General features: G+C 56.4%; 1 protein-coding gene across 3 annotated transcripts in view; it reads right to left on the reverse strand.

Moving 5' to 3' along the window:
- The window catches only part of AGAP3 (ArfGAP with GTPase domain, ankyrin repeat and PH domain 3), a 53200-nt gene extending 34117 nt beyond the window's left edge, over window positions 1–19083 (reverse strand). For 2 of the 3 annotated variants that reach the window (XM_045864039.3, XM_045864037.3), the window contains exon 1: window positions 18464–19083. In XM_045864039.3, the coding sequence (XP_045719995.1) occupies window positions 18464–18794 (331 nt within the window). In that variant the 5' untranslated portion in view covers window positions 18795–19083. The remainder of the gene's footprint in view (window positions 1–18463) is intronic. The other variant, XM_045864041.3, reaches the window with a different exon arrangement.
- Between the last annotated feature and the right edge of the window lie 308 nt (window positions 19084–19391).

Consider the following 19391-nt stretch of genomic DNA (forward strand, 5'->3'; position numbering starts at 1 on the left):
AGGGGCAAGTAAGGATGGGGGACAAAGGGAGGAAACCAAGACCACCCTCTGCTGGGCAGTTACCCAACCTGGAAACAGCCTTCTAGCACCAAGCTAGCTACTCCATAGTAGTTTCTTTTCTTTTCTTTTTTTTTTTTTTTAAAGATTTTATTTATTTATTCATGAGAGACAGAGAGAGAGAGAGAGAGAGGCAGAGGGAGAAGCAGGCTCCCAAGGATCAGGGAGCCTGATGTGGGACTCGATCCCAGGACCCTGGGATCATGACCTGAGCCGAAGGCAGACGCTTAACCATCTGAGCCACCCAGGTGCCCCTCCATAGTAGTTTCTTTGTTTTTCTTTCTGTTCACAAGCTCTGTGCTAGGCTCAGTACTTCTGTACATCCTCCTGACTCCTGTACCAGCCTCCTGACCTTGTTCCCCCTTGCCACATCCTAAAACCCGAAGAGGGACCTGGACAGACACTGCTCCCTGCTCAGACCAAGAACTAGGACCATGGGCCCTGCGCACGCTGCACTCTGCCAAGAAAATCTACTGCTTTTCACACACCACTGACCCTGCAGGGCAGGGGCGGGGCACTTACCATGCTGCCTGGCTCCGGACGGGATTCCAGACCCAGAATGTACCACCGTGCATGCTCCCTAATGGCTCCTTGCCTTTCCATCCCAATTCTGACACATATCCTGCATATCATATGTCTTTAAAAGTATTCTCTCAAAAAAAAAATTAAAAATAAAAAAAAATAAAAGTGTTCGCTTCCTTCAAAACTGAACCAAGGTCCAGCGTAAGTCCCATGAGCTAAAAATCTGCTTCTTCCAGTCCCATGGCTCCCAGAGGCATACCGTTTATGAGATCTTCATTCCTGATCAGCAGCATGGCAGCTTGTCTGCTTTCACCTTATTTTTACCAAAGTAAGATATCTGAACAAAGGAAAGATTCCAGGGGCGCCGGGGTGGCGCTGTTAACCGACTTTGGTTTGGGCTCAGGTCATGATCTCGGGATCCTGGAATCGAGCCCCCCAGTGAGCCCCGCATGGGGCTCTGTGCACAGTGAGGAGTCTGCTGGAAGATTCTTTCCCTCTGCCCCTCCTCCTACTCTCACACTCTCTCTCATAAATAAATCCTTAAAAAAAATAAAAGGAAAGATTCCACAACTATAATAATTGCGCTAATTCGGCTCCAAGATGGAGGAGCTATGGAAAGCGAAGTGCCACCAGGTGGCTGAGAGCCCGGGTACACAGGTGTAAGTGCCTGGCCCCAAGGCAAGGGGACAGAGGGGCAGTGCACGCGAAAGGGGGAAAAAAAAAGACTTGGGTAGTTTGAGAGTCCAGTGAACAGAAGTTTAAAAGTGTCTGAATTCCCCCTACAGATTTTGAAAGTGGAGCAGGGACCTTCCTCAGGCTCTGCCCCATTCCCAAGGCCATACCTGCCCACTGCCTGGGGCTGGGGGGCTGGAGGGCTGGGGGTGGGGGTCTCGCAAGGACTCCGCGTCGAAGGAAGCAGAAGGCAGCTCAGCGGCTGTGGTCAGAACACTCAGCCCATCCGTGCCCTCTGCCATCACGAAGCCTTGGGGGACTCCCACACCTCGCAGCCCCCTCAGCCTCCCCAACTCATCTTGTCTCTGCTGTAGAAGCTAATACCGGGTCTGCCCTCACTTCACCGGGGCCTGGGCTCCTGGGCACACACGGGCCAGCCCTGAGGGCAGCAGAGACACCTTTGGTGCCCTGTACACGCAAGTCAACAGCCACATGGGACACAGCCAGTCACCTGGTAGTGAGAGCCACTCACTGGACACAATCAGCCACGCTGAGCACGTGACACGCAGTGACCCATTTATCTCCGACAACAACCCTCCGAGAAAGGTAGGTCACTTCCCCCAATGTGCAGGTGAGAAAGCTGAGGCACAGACGTCAATCGGCCTAAGGTCACCAGCTAGTAAGTGGCTGAAGGTGGCATCTGAACCCAGGCCACCTGGCCGCCCCAAGACCCTGGGCCTCCCTGGCCGGGCAAGATCTCTGCGGACACAGGCCTGACCTGGGCCCAGAGCTCGTCCTGCAGGGAGCCCCTGCCTGTCTTCCTTTCTGGGTATGCACGTCAGCGAAGACCAGCCTTGCCCTTCCTAGCAAGGGCCCTCCTTCCAAAAAGACCCCCCCCCCCCCCCCGCCAGCTTCCTCCTTCCCTACCTTCCAAACAAACTCCTGGCCCAGTCCTACTGCCTCAGTAAGAGAGGCTGATCCAGGTTCTGCAGCCACCTCTCCCAGCGATGTCTATGTTCATATGACACGTTTAAAACAGAAAACCACCTCAAATGATTAATTCTGACACAAAAAGGGGGCTATTTGGGGCTGCTGAGGCCCTGGCATGAGCGCGTGCCTCACGTTCCTGCCATGTAGACAAGAGCCACAAAGAGGCTGGGCCTGCCGGTCAGGGAGGAGGGGAGTCAGTCGGAGCCCCCCCTCCGCCGAGTTGAAGATGCTTTCCTTCCCTGGGGGACCACAGCTTTCTGAGCCAAATGCACATCCTCCTCCCTACCTGCCCTGCAGGGTCTCCACTGCCCAGCTTCTGCCCACACCCAGTGGTGTTGTGTCAGCACCGTGCAGCCCGCATGCAGAAGGGACACGGGGCCCCTCTGTGTACCCTCCTTATCCTCCTCGGTGCCCTTACACACCCCCTGGTCCCCCTGGAGCCTGAGACCTCAGCCATGCTGAGCCTGCACAATGTGGGCCTGGGAAGCCAGGGGAAGCGCATTAGCTACAGAAGTCTGCGTGGGGTGGGGGATGAACCAAGAGAGGGTGGAGCCAGAAGCAATATGCCCCAAGGCTTGTCGGATTTAAAGGACAGGGCAGGGGCACCTGCGTGGCTCAGTTGGTGAAGTGGCTGCCTTGGGCTCTGGTCATGATCCCAGAGTCCTGGGATTGAGCCCCGCATTGGGCTCCCTGCTCGGCGGGGAGTCTGCTTCTCCCTCTGCCTCTGTGCGCTTGTTCTCTTTCTCTCTCTCAAATAAATAAAATCTCAAAAAAAAAAAAATCAATAAAATAAAGGACAAGAAAGAGAAGATCGATTAAGTCCAAATACATAAACATAAAAAAATCCAGAACAATTAAAAATGCTAAGAACCCTAAGAAAAATAGAATTAAAGGGAAATCGACACCTGAGGTGGGGGGTGGTGGGAAGGTAGCTAGATCAATGGGTTAATATCACAAATGTTGCTTAAAAAAAAACAAACATAAAACCTCCATGTGAGTAAAGAAAGTACAAATGGCCAATACAAGCGGAAACCACTCATTTTCATTTGATACTCGAATAAATAGAAATTAAGAATGAAATTCTACTGCTCACTTTCCAAAGCCCTGCCAACGGGCTGGGGTGTGCGGTGGTCCCAGTGCGAGTAGGTGAGGCGCGGTGGGGAAGAGAGGCTGGGCCCCCAGAATCCATGTCGCCCCGGGGACCATCTGACCCGGAGGGAAGGACGGACGGAGGCCTGAAGACGTCCAACGCTTCCAAACGAGTGAAAGCAACACGAAACGCCCAGCAACATGGGAATAAGGCAGCCAACGACCACGTCTCCAGAAGGTGGAACATCACACGACCTCTTAAGACGTTTGCAAAGCGTTTTCTACCTCACACAGGTGGTGGTGGCACTTACGGTCATTTTTTTTTTTAAAGCAAAAATGTATATACCACGGGCCCATGTGCAAGGAACCCAGCCAAAGGAGGACAGCGGCTGACTTGTGGCAGTTAGGAACTACAGTGACTTTTCTCCTACTTCTATTTTTCTGCAAAATGTCTCTTTTATTTACTATGCTGTCTACAACGTGTATAGGGAGTACATGACCTCTGTAAAAAGGAAAAGAAACGGTAGCAGCAGGGGGCTGTTCCACTTGGGGATGAGGGCTGCACGCAGAAAGGATACATGTGGCTCATCAGAAAAACGGGCGGGTCTGCACTGTCCTGGCTGGAAGCTCAGCCCCCCAAACCCCCGCTCTGCCCAGGCCCCAGCCCCCAACGTCCGCAGCTGCTCTGGGGTCACCACACGTCCTAACAAGGACTCACACACAAGAGCCTTCCAACTCCGGGTGAGACACAAAATAGGAGAGTGGGTTAGGACTAGTACATGTAATAAATGTACACGTTCCATCATTTTAAAATTTTATTTTGGGGTACAAAACTACTTTCACAACACACTCAGGAAACTGCTTTTGGCCCCCTGGCACTTCCCTACGGGTGGAAATTTCCAGAATGAGTGTCCAGTCCCCCCCCCCCACCTTAACAGGACCCAGCCTCCGGCACTGCACCAAAATGCACCAGCCGCTCCCCACATGCTCTTGTCCACACCCCGACCGTGGCCACGGTTCTCATTCACCCTGACTGCCAGCTTCACGATACTTCACAGTGCACACACTCCACCCTCATCCCACTGTTCCCCGACTCGAGGGCATTCTGGTGGCTTCCTTTTTTGTTGTTTTTTTAAACCACCATAAGCTGCTTCTTTGCATGGGGAAGCAAGTAGGACAGTTGGGTTCAAAGACGGACAAATTTTTCATGTTAATGGATAGCATCCGAGGACTTCTCCTTCATGGGCCCCATCTCCCGCCAGCCCAGCGGGGCAGGCCAACACTGGCCCTCCCATCGGCATCGGACAGAGGAGCCCAGGACCTCGCTCTTCTGATCTGCGTCCCCGATTACTCACGAGGGTAAGCATCTTTTCATGATCACCAACAACGTACATTTCCTCTTCTCTGAACTGTCTTTCTGGTCCTCTGCTCTGCCCGTTTACCTTTGGAATTTTAAAAAATCTTCACAGTTTGCAGGAACTCGATCACAGGCATCTTAAGCATTTAACTAGCATATGTACATGGCAAGCAAATGCTCCTACTCTATTCCACAGAAATGTAATTAAATCTGTTAATTTTGTAATTGATTATATTAGAACATCTGAACACCGCCAACAACAAAAATCCGTGAGACCAGAGAGAGAATACAAAAGGGTGGGCTGGGACGAAGCTCTTCTCGCTGGAAGAACACCAGCTAGGACTCACAGAAGGAACACACACCTGAGAAAATCAGCACGTGGCCACCCCAATACACCAGTTCGCTGATGCACATAGACGCCTCCCCACAGCAAGGGGAGGGGTCCCTGGCAGCCGCTGACTTCCGTGGTGCCCAAGCCCCAGCCCACAGATCACTTAGCAACCACCAAGTGGGAGGAAATGGACCTTCCAGACCGTTAGCTCCTTAACATCACTAACAGCAGGGCCAGATGTGACGCAACAGGGGGTAATCCTGTCAAAATGGTTTAATCTGGATCTCATCAACACCTCGACTTCACTCCAGGTCCCAGGCAGCTCCGGGGACAGAGGGAGAACTTTAAGACAGCCAGGCAGCAGAAGCATCCAAAGCCGGGGCACGGACCTTCTCCAAGAAATCTGGCCCGGCCTCATCCCATCCTGCTTTGGAAAGACCAAAAGGGCATATAAGGTATTTGGAGGAAACTGAGGAAATCTGCTTGTGGGTGAGCTCTGAAATGACGCCAGAGGATTCCTGTCAATTCTCTCGGGTGTGACACTGGTGTTCTGTTTCGTGCAAGAATGTGCCCGCGCTGGGAGATGCCAGCTCAGGGGCCTTCGGAGAAGTGCCACGCTGTCTGCAGCTGCCGACCACACCCACTGCCAAAAAGAATGTGAGGTGTGGAGCGGGGAGGAGGGAGCAAACGCCTTTCAAGGTGGTGGTTTTTCCAAAATAAAAAGCTGGGGAGAAAATCTGGCGTGTCTTCTCCTCTATAAATTCTAGGTTTCCTATCTGGCTTAAGGGGACCCTTCATATCCCCAGAAGAAACAAGATTCTTTGAACTTTCTCCTGTATTTCTTTTTTTTTTTTTAAGATTTTCATTTACTTATTTGAGAAAGTGAGCGAGAGAGAGAGCACGAGCGGGGGGGGGGGGAGCAGAGGGAGAGGGAGACGCAGACTCCCCGCCGAGTAGGGAGCCCGATCTGGGGCTCGATCCCAGGACCCTGAGATCATGACCCAAGCTGAGGGCAGACGCTTCACCGACAGCCACCCAGGAGCCCCTTCTCCTGTATTTTAAAAGCTGTATCTGGGGCGCCTGGGTGGCTCAGTCGGTTAAGCGACTGCCTTCGGCTCAGGTAATGATCCCGGGGTCCTGGGATTGAGTCCCACATCAGGCTCCCTGCTCTGCGGGGAGCCTGCTTCTCCCTCTTCCACTCCCCTTGCTTGTGTTCCCTCTCTCACTGTGTCTCTCTCTGTCAAATAAATAAATACAATCTTCAAAAAAAATAAAAATAAAAATAAAAGCTGTATCTGTTTCATGGTGCAGAACACCTGCAGGCCCAAGCACAGGCTCTGAGACCAGCCTTCCTGGGTCCAGTCCTGCCTCCGACCCTAAGAGCGAGCAACCCTGAGCACATCCCTTTTCCATCCCTGCCCCCATCTGCAGGACGGGGGGGGAACACTCACCGTGCAGGGATGTCCAGCGAACCACGAGGAGGCACGCGGGGCGGTGGCGGGCGCGTAAGGAGCACGCGCAGGAAGTGCATCTGGTTAGTACGGCCCCTTCTGAGATCCCAGATCTGCTCCTGCCACCCTTCACTTAGAACCCCGCCGCTCCCTGCGCCCGCTGCTACAAGAGCTGTCAATCTCGCGACGTTTGCAGCACAAACACAACGTGCTACCGTGTGGGGTGGCACATTTGAATAGTTTAAAAACACACTACGCCAGCAATTTTCATAATAAGATCAGTATTCCAGTAAAACAGTGTCTCGCAGTGCCGATCAAAGCAGCCGGGCCGCCGCGGCCCCCACTCGGCCGTCCCGCCCCACCAGCTCGCGGCGGAGAAGCCACTCACCGCCCGAGGCACGCACGCTTTTCTTACACACGATGTTGATTTTTCTTTGGTGCCGGCTGCACGAGCATCTGAGGCTCCAGAGATGAGGGAAGGCCTCGCCCTCAGGGCCTGAGCCACAGTCACCCTGTCAAGCCACCCTGTCGAACAGCGAGGGTCACACGGGGCGGGCCGATCCCGGGCTGACCTCTCGGCCAGTAACCGGCTCCTCGGCCACCCTGCCGCCTCCCTCCCGGGGGCCTGATGGACGGAGGGCCACTTCCATGCTTCCCAGGGAGGCTTCCTCACCGCACAGGGAATGGCTTTTAAGACCTGAGCCAGCTGACCTGTCAGAAGCATACACCAAAACGCAGGACACCCATGTCTTCAATGATGTCCCAGCTCTGACCCAGCTCTGACCCCTCGGGGAGGAATGTGAACTCCAAGAGGGAGGACAGAGAACCAGACGCACCTCCACCCTCCTGCCATCCTCCACGCACGTCCGCAGCCGGGGCACAAGGCAGCCGAGAGCCCCCCCCGCAAAGACTCCCGCGCAAGGCCCTTCTCCACTCTCCTGTGAGACGACCCATGGCCTTGTGACAACACCTGGCCCCCACCCTAAATGGTCTCCCGACTTCCGGCCCTGCTCCCGCGGGGCTGTCAGAGGGCTGATGGCCCGCAGTTCCACCTGCCCCCTAGGGCCAGCAGGGGCCCACCAGGCTGGACAGAGCACAGTGATACAAGCGGGAGGCTCCCTGAAGGACCAACAGGGCTCCCGGGCTGGGTACAGAGCAGGGAGGCCTCCTGGTTGCTGGTCAAGCATTCTCTGCCAGGCCAGGAGGCCCACCCAAGACTGGCTCAGGGCTCCGTGTCCACAGGGGACATGGCGAGTGAAGCAGATCCCAGCTCCTGACAAATACCAGCTGGGGGTAAGAACACCAACGGCTCTAGGCCCGGTGATGGACGAAACTGAAAAGGTGGGCCTTGGAACTGGACACACCGGGTTTCGACCCCTGCCTGCCTGGTGCGTCCATCAGGCTCTCTTCTCAAGGGCAGTAACACCCCCCTGGAGGGACCTCTGTGCCACCTGGGGCCCAGGAAATGACAAGAGAACCTTTTAACACAGGCTCAGGACAGAGTCTCCATCCCAACAGTGCCAAGGCTGGGGAGAACGAGAGATCTACAGGATGATGGTTTCTGTCTTGGGTTGGCCGAGGAGTCTCTGAGACGCCCCATCGAAGATATCACAAGGGGCTGCCCAGCCCACCCTGTCGTCTGCAGGTTCCCTGGACAAAGAACCGGGGTCCTTCCTGCCATTAACAAGAGGGGAGTGGTAAAAGGAGCCTCGTGCTTTATTGCTGCAATACCATGGGATTCGCCTTCCGGGGTGTGGTCCACAATAACCTCACCTCTGAGCAGGTGGGGCCGAGGAAAGCCTCCTTACTGCGCAGTAGGGAGGTGGGCGGAGAGACGGCAGGAAAGCCAGCCCAGAGCTGCTGGCTGGAGGGGGGCTTTATTCTGTGCCACACGTCTCCCAGGAGTGTGCATACATTCACAACCTCTCCGTTACGATATAAATACGTATCCTGCTATTTTACATATATATGTATATATACACAACTCAGTATAAATCAAGGGCAAAACATAAACCAAAAAAACCTACAAAAACAGCCCCTGCCTCAAACACCAGGACGGAGTGAAGAGAATACTGTGACATTTGCTGGTGACACGCAGCATCTCGGCACCACTGCCCCAGGTCACGGTGGAAGGGGAGGTGACTTGCAGGATTGATCACCCAGCCCACCTCCGCTGGTGTGCTGGAAGGAGGTCACCATGATGCAACAAAGCCTGGGGTGCTAACCAGTGACCTTGAACCCTCCTGTCCTGCAGAGCACGAAGGGCTGGGCTCGCCCTTCTCCAACTATGCACTGTGGTAGGGGCCATGCAATCAGCACGCTATCCCCTGACTGCGTGCCCCTCGCAAGCCAGCACTCCGTGTGACGTCGTCGCAAGCTGATATGCAAAAGGCCAGCTAGTCCACACACCGTGCTATCCACACGAGCCCTGTCCACCGACAGCTCACCAGCCTGCACGGCCACTCCTGGGTCGGGCCACCAGCCGAACTCGAGAACACGTGGGCCCATCCCGCAGCAGAGGGAAGGAGCCATGGGAACTGCAATGCCTTTCCCCGCCTGCCTTTCTTCCCTCACCCGAATTCAGGATCACCCTCCAGGCTGGCAACAGGGAGGCCTGGGGCTGAGAAGCAAGCAGGGCATAGCACCAGCTGCAGGGGGTATGGGGACCGCACCAAAGTGAGCTACACCAAGGCCTGCGGCCAGCCCACTCGAAACAAGGCGCTGCCTGCCAAGGGCCACGACGCGTGCGCTCATCTCGCAACAGCGGGGCCCAGGCTCACACCCCACCTTCCGTCCTTGGGTAGAACCGCGTGAATGCGGCTCCCAAGTGTGGAGCGTGAGAGCCCTGTGACCGGAACAGGTTTTGCGGGGGCACTCTCACCACGGTGGTGGTCTTCCGGTTTCCAGAAAAACACACGGTGACAAAAAGCTACTGCAGATTCAGTCCCTTCTCAATGGATCTGTTTGCAATCAATCACCACAGCCTTAGCGGGTGCATGGTAAGCACACGCCTGCTGCCTGGCTGATCGAAAACAGCGGGACCTACAAGAAAGGCACGTTATTATTACTTCTTTTTAAGATTTTATTTATTTATAAACTTGAGAGAGAGCGAGAGAAAGAGCACAGAGGGAAAGGGAGAAGCAGACTCCCCACTGAGCAGGGAGCCCGATGTGGGACTCGATCCCCCAATGTGGGACTCGATCCCAGGACCCTGGGATCATGACCTGAGCAGACGCTTTACTGACTGGGCCACCCAGGCACCCAGGTGTTGTTAATGCAATACTTTAGAAAGCTAAGTCAAAAAGGATGCACTTTTGTGTTCATTTTTTACAACAAACAGGTATTCTTTTGTTTATTACGGGCTAAAATTAGAGCTGTTCTTCCACCAACATGGCCACGGGCCCCGCGTGGCTACTGAGCACTTGAGATTCGGCCCGTCCCAGTGGAGCAGTGCTGAGGGCGGAGCTTGAAGACAGGGTGGGAAAAAGAGTGTAAAAGACCCATTAATAACTTCTCCTATTGATTGCATATGGAAATAACATTTCAGATATACTGGGTTAAATAAGACACAATATTAAAATTCACTTCACCTTTTTTTTTTTAACCCTTCTTAAAACGGCTACTTGAAAATTTACATTGACACGTGGGACTCACCTACGTAACTGGACAGTGCTCTGGAGGAGTCACGGGCCGTGGGCACTGTGCAAGGTACATTCAGTCTCATGCCCTCACTCAGTCCCCACTCCCACCCTGCGAAGGCTGTGGCCAGCACCTAGTGTATGAATGATGGCACAGGACCCAGCACAGGACGAGCACTTCCCAGGGAGTGGTAACGATCTAAAAGCTCTGCATGCATTCGCCGACTTCATTCTCACACTTACACGATGAAATGGGCGCTTGTTAACCTCATTTTTGCAACAAGGAAGCCAAGACACAGAGATTAAGGGACTCACCAAAGGTCACACAGCTGCCAACTGGTAAGTCTGGGATTCAAATCTAGGCAGCGTGGCTCTAGAACCAGGTTGGTAACCATTACCCCTGACAGACGAGGAAGGACACCTAGCATTCTCTCCACCACATCACCCGATGTAAAGCAGTCTAGAATAGTCCAGAAGCCATCACCAAGCAGAGGAGCACTTTGGAGCAACTAAAAGGCACCAAATCGTCACAGTTCTTCACACCAGAGGCTCTAGGGCCTTCCTATAGGGCCCGATTTACCAAAGATCTCAGGGCACAGAAGTTCGTCCACCTTTCCCTGGGAGACAGCAGGTAGCAGAGGGAGCAGGGTGAGCCCTGAGTGGGGTCCAGATCTCCCGGCCTCGCCCGCCCCCCCACGCACACAGACACACACACCCCGAGAGGCCGGGCCTGGGCTCGAATCCCACTCTATGAGCTTGGGCTCTGGGTCTGCGAGCCATCAAAACATCAAATTAAAAGGCAAAAGAGAAAGTGCTGTAGGCGGGCACACCAATGGTGGCAAAGAGGGGTGCTGACAGACAAGAAAGAGAAAGAGAAACACCCACTATAAACAGGCACAGAAACAGTGCAGGCATGGCCCTCCGAAACCGTGTGGCATGGGCTCGCTCTGCTCAGCGCCCAGAGGACAGCCCTGTCAGCTCGGCTCGGGGTCTGGGGGGCCCGAGCGCCGCCCGACAGCCCGAGGCCATGGCTTCCTGCCAGCAGACAAATGCTCACTTCAGAAAAATCCACATTAAGAGATTAAAACTATCTTATATGCCGTAGGAAAAGAGTAACAAACCAAGAAGAAAACGAATAAAGGACATGAACAGAATTAAAACAAAATGCAAATGACCAAAATTGTTTTTTAATGTTGACTTTCACTAGTCATCAAACCAACACAAAATAAGACAACAAGGAAAAGCATCTAATGGTGGTGGTATTGGTTTTTAACCTATGAGGTGGGGAGGGGGGGTAGGTAAGGCAAGGAGCAGGCGGTCTCTACCCCTAGAAACAGGGGGGCCTTCCTGGAGGGCAGTGTGGCGTGCAGCCGAAGTCCTAAAAAAGTGCATACCTGATGGTCTCACCTTTTCCTTTTGGGAATTTGTCCCAAGGAAGTCATCAGACAAGTGTACGAAGATCTATATACAAGAAGATGCGTGAGAAACCGTACTCTCTTTAAAAGGCATCCTGTAGGGCGCCTGGGTGGCTCAGTCGTTAAGCGTCTGCCTTCGGCTCAGGTCATGATCCCAGGGTGCTGGGATCGAGCCCCGCATCGGGCTCCCTGCTCAGCGGGGAGCCTGCTTCTCCTTCTCCCTCTGTCTACCACTCTGCCTACTTGTGCTCTCTGTCAAATAAATAAATTTAAAAAATAAAAATAAAAGGCATCCCGTAGCCTTTTATTTTTGGGGGGGGTTAAAGATTTTATTTATTTATTTGATAGAGAGAGAGCGCAGCAGAGGGAGAGGGAGAAGCAGACTCCCCGCTGAGCAGGGAGCCTGACGCAGGACTCAATCCCAGGACCCCAGGATCATGACCTGAGCTGAAGGCAGATGCTTCACCGACTGAGCCACCCAGGCAGCCTTTTAAATAGTGGCGAGCATTCCCCGTGTGCTTGCTCCTTGCCAGGCCCCACCGTGAGCCCCTTACACGCACGACCCCGTCAAGCCTCATGTGATGCCACCCTGCGTCTCCCTAACCGCCCAGATCTCGCCCAGAGGAACTCTGCAACCCCCAGCTCTTTGAGGGGACCCTGGCAGCGCGTATCAAGTGCTGCGCGCAGGAAGTCAGGCTCAGTCGGGCGCACAGAGTGGCGCCTGCACTCTGCGGACAGGCTGGCCCCAAGGCCAGAGAGCCAAGATTGAGATGGTCCAAGGACCTGTGTGCAGAGTCACAGCGAGCTGCACAGATGCAAGAGAACGCAAATCTCAAAAAAGACAGGTCAAGCACGGGGTGACCTGCCAGTCGCAGCCTGGCAGGCACAAGAGAGAACCTCAATCTCCCGATTGTCCAGCAAGGAGGTACTAGATGAGCAGATGAATGCAGGGGCTCCCGTTCTCCCAGCGGGGGGCTTTCCACCAAAATCCCACCTCTGCTGAGAAATGCCAATAACATCAAATCAATCACAGGGTCATCGACAGCAGATACGTGTAGGGAAAAAATGTGCATCAGGCAGCCAGCAGCAGGTACCTTTGAGGAGGGAAGGTGTTCCTTCTACCTCCTTCCTCATCTGAATTTGTTCTAATAAGCATGCATTACTTCTGCTGCTTCCACATAAACTTAAATGTTTTAAATATTTCTAAGTGTTTCTTGAGCCAGCATCTATGTGCTACATGCAATAATATCTATGCCGTTCAGGGAGGGGAGAGACATCCCAGAGCCACCATTCGGTTGCGGATTCAAGACATGCAGAAGATTAGAGCAGGAAGAAGGAGCCCTAAGTTCTCTTTAAGTTGTATTCTAAGTGTCCGCAGGTTAAACTGGAGGTCAAAAAGCTTCCCTGAGAGGCACCTTAGGAGGGCTGATGGGGGCATCTGGTCTGACCCACCAAAGCTCATTCATTCATCCATCCACATCCACGGGGGAGGCGACAGCCCTGCAGCCGGAAAACCAGTTCCTGCTGCTCCCAGGTGCTCAATCTAAGTCCCAGGCTTTGCAAAATGGGGATGATACCTGCATACCTAGAAAGAGACCTGCCACGTGATGCAAAGGCCTTATAACAATGTCCAGCAGGCAGGTGGAACGCAGGACCAGCCAATGCATACATCCTTGAAGCAAGCGCCCCAGGTCACCGCCCTCTCCCATTTCCATCACCCTGGGGCTCAGCTCCATGTCCCAAAATTACCTTCCCTTTACCCCTCGGCCTGCAAGTCAGCGAGGGGTCAGAAGGAAAGCAATCTGGTTAAACCAATTTCAAGTTACCTGCATATTAAAAAGAGAAGGTAAGCTAAAGGTTCCCGGCTGGGGGTTCCGGTGACGCCAAATAAGGACACAGGAGTTCTCAGGGCCACAGTCTGCCCCCCTCCCCACCCCCAGCTCCCCTAAGCCTGCTTTTCCAGAAGGGCATCTTCACTCCTTCCACTCCTGAAGTTCTGAGGCCACTGACTCCCTGAGAGCTCGTAGGGTAGGCTCACAGTGCAAATGCACAGTGTGGACACTAAGGACTTATGGATCGGCTTCCCCTCCCGCCTGCTCTCCCCGTGGCTGCTGTTCCCTCTGCCGCTCCCCACAGCCTCAAGAGCCTGCTCTCAGCCGCAACTGCCCTAATGCTCCTGCTTCAACCCTCACACGCTGGCCCATCTCCTGCAGGATTCCGTAGTGGGGTGGTGGGGTGTAAATAAATTAATACAGGATAAGGCATGAAAAACTCCCAAACCAGGGGCCTCTGGCCTGTCCCCTCTGGACTCCGTGCCCCAGGCATGCAGACCGGCTGGCTGTTTCTTGAACACCACACCATACTTTTTCCCTCCCTTGCTGCCTCTGCAAACCTGTCCTGTCTGCAGAGAAAGTCTCCGGGAGCCCCACGCCTGGCATCCACATTCAACTAAGAAATAAATGGTAGAGGAAATTCGGTAGTCCGAGCTAGCCATAGGGTGCTCAGGAGCAAGGACTGTCTGATTTGTAGGAGGTCTTCCTCCGGGCAGAGAGCAGAAGCTCAGTGACCAAGGACAGAATGGAAGGGCGCGGAATGAGCCATCTCTCTGCCGCCTGAGGAGGTGGTCTTTCCATCTCTCTCCTGACCCCTGAAGAAAGGGGTCTTGAGGAGTCTTCCCCAGGCTCTAACCTTTGCCCCGGTTTTCTTAAAATCTGGGCTTTATTCCCACCATTCCCAGTCCCGCTCTGGCACCTCCTACAGGCTGATCCGTTCAACTTCGGGGTCCAGAGCGCCCGCGTGGCCCCTCCTCTGCCTCCTCCCTGCCTTCCACTGTGCTACATGCAACTGGGCCACACAGTAGGAGCTAAATAAATGTATCTGGAGCAAATGCGACTTTCCCCGGCCACTAGCACCCACACAGATACCCTCCTTTTCAGAATTCCTGGAGCTCTTCGGTGCAAAGTCCTACTTAAGCCTCCAGGCCCCCACCAGGCACTCATTCCAGCAACTAGTTAATTACCACCACGCCCGGAGAAGTGACAAATCCAGATCCCTGGGCCCCCATCTCAAACCTACTGAATCAGATCACTTGCAGGAAGCGGCGGAAATGTGTCCTTCCGCAAGTCCCCCAGGTGGGTGTTAGCACCAGCAGGGACTGGCCACCCCGAGGAAGAGGCAGAAGGGCAAAGGAGCCCAGGAGCGAGCTTCCCTGTCTCCAAAATGGCTACAATTGCTCTCCACCTGTCTCACAAAATCCCAGGGCCGCTGCCAGGATCTCGTCACCGGACACAGAGGAAGGACGACGAACGCAAGCCCCAGGCGGGCGTGCGAGGGAGAGTCACTGCTGAGGCGGGCACCCCCTGCCCGGTCCCTCCGAGCCCCCACCCGGCACGCTCTGCCCCCAGCTCAGGGGCATCGTCCCTCTCTAGCCTCAGCTTGAACCCACCAGGAAAACCTGCACCTGGGGACCGACCTCAGTCCCAGAGCCCTACGGAGCCCCACACCCTGGTGCCGGGCCAGCAGAGCCTGAGGAAGCCCTCAAAGAGTGAGGTGTCACTGGAATGCTCAGAGGCACTCCATTGTTTAAAAAAAAAAAAAAAAAATGTTGGAGGAAAACAAAGGGGACAGCAACAAGTCACCAGCTGACTAAGCCCAGTTCCTGCCCAAGGAGTAGCCAGACGGCACATCTGAGACCACGGTGAGCTTCCCGGGCCTGCCCGTGGGCCTGCAGGGCCCACCCCTGCTCAGACTCCGCTGGGGCAGACCTCCCCGGATTCACGTCTATTCAGAGACCAGCCTGCCTTGCCAGGCCACTTGCTGGGACCCCGAGGCTGCTTCTCCCAGCAGCTCATCCTGGCTCCTGGCTCACTTGGCCCGGTGTCTGCAGGTTCCACGTGCCCAGGCTGTCCCCAAGCCCAGTTCCTCTGCAGCCCTCTTTCTAGGACACAGCCAGGAGACCCGAGCAAGTTTCAAGAGCTCCTTTCCCTACAGACTCCTACCCTGAGGCCCCGCACGATCCTCTTTTCTCCAAGCCTCAGTTTCCCCACCAGGGAGGGGATACTGGCTCAGAGGCTCTGCCCGTGGTTAAGTCTTCTATTCCTCCATCCACCTCCCAGTTACACTTCTTTCATTCCTCAAAACTGCAGGCTGGACACCTTTTCTCCTTCCTTGGCCTTTGGTGGAAAAGGAACTTTTCAGAAACAATCTATCTCCCCTCAAACCCTGTCCTGAAACAGGAAGGCTGAATGTTCCTCTGCTTCCTCCCGCCCTGGCCACAGGGTTAGAGGTGACTGAAGGAAGCAGGGAGAAGACAGGACGGCAAGGTGCCATCATGCTCCCTTAGTCCCACATGGATTCTGACTGCGTCTCCTAGGTCACCTTCAGAGCTGGGACAAATAAATCCTTCACCGAAGCATTACCGGCATGATGCGGAAGCTTATTATACACTAGGAAAATGTCATCCCTTCCCGCTAAGAAGCTCGGCCCTAGTAAACACAGACGGGCCTCCCCGGCTACGGATATGTTATGTAACCCGCGAACCCAGGTCTGCTGGGCCCTGGCAGGGGGGCTCGGTCAGGCTCACAGGGAGTAGGGAAACGCCCCAGGAAGCTGCTCCCCTCCCTCCCCCAGGAAAGAAGGTGGGGACGCTGCTTTACAAGGCAGCAGCAATATGGTTTGGCAGATGGAGGGCCTCTACCGCAGGAAGGGTATAGGGCAGAAATTGGAGAAGGAGTTTTCTGGGTTGTTGTGTGGTTTTTTTTGTTTTTTGGGTTTTTTTTTTTTGCTGCCTGCCTAGAGCTGGGTGACAAAAGTGGGGAAACAGGGGGTGAGGTGGGTACTAAAGATGGATTCCAGGAGAGAGGCTGGGAGAAAAGGGGGGAGCAGGAAGAAAGAGGTGGGAGGCCCTGCCAAGAAAGAGCAGGGAAGCAGGGATCAGGAGAACTGAGAACGGATGTGTGAGGAGCAGCTGGGCCTGGTGACAATGAGACATCGGGTCCCAGGATTCACGATGGTGATACCAAGCTTCCAGGCTAAGCAGACAGAACATGAGGTAATTCCAAACCGCAATGGGGAAGTTGATCACGGGGGAGGGCTCTAAGAGGGGAAATTCTGCCTGTCATGTTGAATTCAAGACAGGGATGAAAACTCAGTACTTCCCAGGAACCATGGCCTTCATGTCAGGGAAGATGCCCAGCCAGACGCCTCCTGAGCTGGAGTGTGTGTTGTGGGGGAGGGGAGGGGGGTCACAGGTCAGTGTTCAGGAAGTTGGAGCTGGATGGGAATCCAGCTGACTCCTGCCCCTCCCTGCTCAGGGAAGTGCTCTGCGGCAGATGTCTTTCTTCCCTCAGGCAGATGTCTTTCTTCCCTCAGCTCCTTCCGTGGCTACCCCACTGAGTCTCTTCACCAAAACGAGCTGGGGGTATCTTAGAGCCGATGGGGAACTTCTATGTCCTCGGAAGGACAGTGAAGTTATGAGGAATGGCCACTCTCCCTGCCCCACCCGCTTCAGATCTAGGAGAAAAATCTGGTCATCTTCTCTCTTTGGGGCCCTGGGCTCACACAAATGCCATCTCCTGGTCCCCAGCCACAACAACAGTGATTCAGGCCATTTACTCAGATCCATGTTAATGAGTTTCTCCTATCGCCTAATTAGTTCACAGAGAACTCAGCCTTGAGAGGGAAGAGGTAAGAAAGGACTGGGGAAAGGACAGAGGAAGTCGGATTGGAACATTCCGAAAACAGGGCAGGACCCCAGCTCTAAATGGGGTCTTCTACTCCCAAAATACTGAATGCTCCTTCCCCAGCTGGCGGGACCTCCAAAAGCAGAAAGGAGTGTTCAGGTGAGGGAGCCCCTAGAGCCTTACACAAGATGAGAATGTGGCCCTAGCCTGTGAGACCCAAGAAGTGGACGGGCCCCTGCCCACAACTCCATGTCATCACCAAAAAAACCCTGCAATTCCCCCTGCATTTCCACTAAAGCTGAACCCACCACCTGCTGGTGGGCGTCCCCCTTCAAATGGAGCCAGAGAGGAAGCAGATGACCCAGGGTGAGGCCCATCTGCCCCTCGGCCGCTCAAAGGTCACGGTGCCACCAGGCTGTCTGTGGGTGGGGTGGACCCCCACCACATCAGGGGTCGTGGGGTATGTGCCAGCAACGTGCACCCATTTCCTCTGCCCCGCCTTGGCAGCCAAAGTCCTGGGCCCAAGAGCCTAGAGAAAGGAGCGCCGGGCAGGGCAGTTGCGCGGGGTTCTGGCATTTGACGCCCAGCACCGTGTCCATGGAGGTCAGTCAGCGCCCCGCAGTCCCGCGCCCGCCTCCCGAGCGGTTCCCGGGTGCGCGTGGGACCCGGCGAAGGCGCGGATGTACCGGCCGGCGCCTCCCACGCGGTCGCGCCGCCGGAGCCCCGCGCCAGGCCCGGCCTGCGCCCGCCTGGCAGCGGCAGCGTAGGGGGTGTGCGTCGGGAAAGGGAGCCGCGGCGAGCGCCACCCTCCGGGGCCCGCGGGCGCTGGGCCCGGGAAGGCTGCCATCCTCTAACGGGAGGCTCGATCCCCCGCCCCGCCGCGGGGCAGGGCCGGGGCAGCGGCCCCACCTCCCGGCCCGCCGAGGCCCTCCGCTGCGCCCACCTCCCCTCGCCATGCCTGGCCAGCTTTGGCCCTAGCACCCCGGACCTCTGCGGCTCTGAGCGCACCTGTCCCGGGAGCGACACGACCCTCGCGCCCTGGAGCACTAAGATCAGAAAACGTGTCCCCTGGCACGGGACCGGCCCCGAGCCCCAGTGTCCCCGGACGAGATATAGAGAAGCCTGGACGACCGCTCTGCAGCGCCGACGATCAGCACACCGCGTGGCCGGGACCTCAGGCGCGCGAGGACCCCAGACGGAGAGAGCGTGGCCGAGCCGGGCCACCGCGCCCCATCTCCCGCAGACCCCGGCTCCGCTCACCCTCGATGGAGATGACGTGCTCCCGGATCTGGTTCTGCAGCGCCAAGTCCTCGATGCGCTCGATCAGGTCGTAGATGGCGTAGATATTGGGATGCACGGATTCGAAGCGTTGGATCTCGGCCCGGATGGCTGCCGAGTTGGAGAGCGCGAATTGCTGGGGGGGCCCGCCGGCCAGCTGCTGCGAGGGGCCGCCGCCGCCCCCGGCCCCCGGCCCCGCGCCGCCGAACTGCCCGCCGCCCCCCGCGCCGCCGCCGCCACCGCCGCCGCCCCCCGGCGCCGCCAGGCTCGGCTGCTGCTGCGGGCTCTGCCCCCCGCCCGCCTGGAAGTTCATGGCTCTGGAGCCGCGGGGCCCGAGGCGGGCCCGGCCGGGGCCCGGGGCGGCGCTGCGGCGGCGGCAGTGGCGGGCGGGCGCGCGGGGCTGGCGGGGCCGGGACTACGGAGCCGGCGGCGCGGGGCTAGCGCATGAGGCCGGGGGCCGGGGGCCGAGGCCGGGAGGCGCCGCCGCGCACGCTGTGGCCGCCGCTGCAGGGCGCTTCTCGGCGCCGCGATCCCGCCACCTCGGAGCAGCCTCCAGCGGCAACAACAACGGGACCGGGAGCGCGCGGCCCGGGCCCTCCCCCCGCGTCATGCGCACGCACCGCCGCCCCCGCCAGCTCCGGCACACGCAGCCCGAGCCCCCCTCCCCGCCGCCCCCGCCCCTCCTGCGCGCCGGCCCCAGCGCCCCCGCCCCTCGCCTGCTAGCTGGCTCGGCAGCCTCCACCCCCGAGCCGCGCGCTCCAGCCCCGGCGCCCGGGCCCCTCCCACCCAGCCTTGGCCCTTCCGCCTGCTCTCCAGCCTCCACCCACACCCGCCTTGAGGGCCACCGGCTCCAGGTGGACAGCTGCGCCGGCCTCCTCCCGGCCCCGGCGGTCTGTCTCGCCTCCCTGCT

Source organism: Mirounga angustirostris, unplaced genomic scaffold (assembly GCF_029215605.1).
Source record: "Mirounga angustirostris isolate CCGP_5_RB_7025 unplaced genomic scaffold, mMirAng1.0.hap1 SCAF_12, whole genome shotgun sequence".
NCBI classification, from domain to species: Eukaryota; Metazoa; Chordata; class Mammalia; order Carnivora; family Phocidae; genus Mirounga; species Mirounga angustirostris.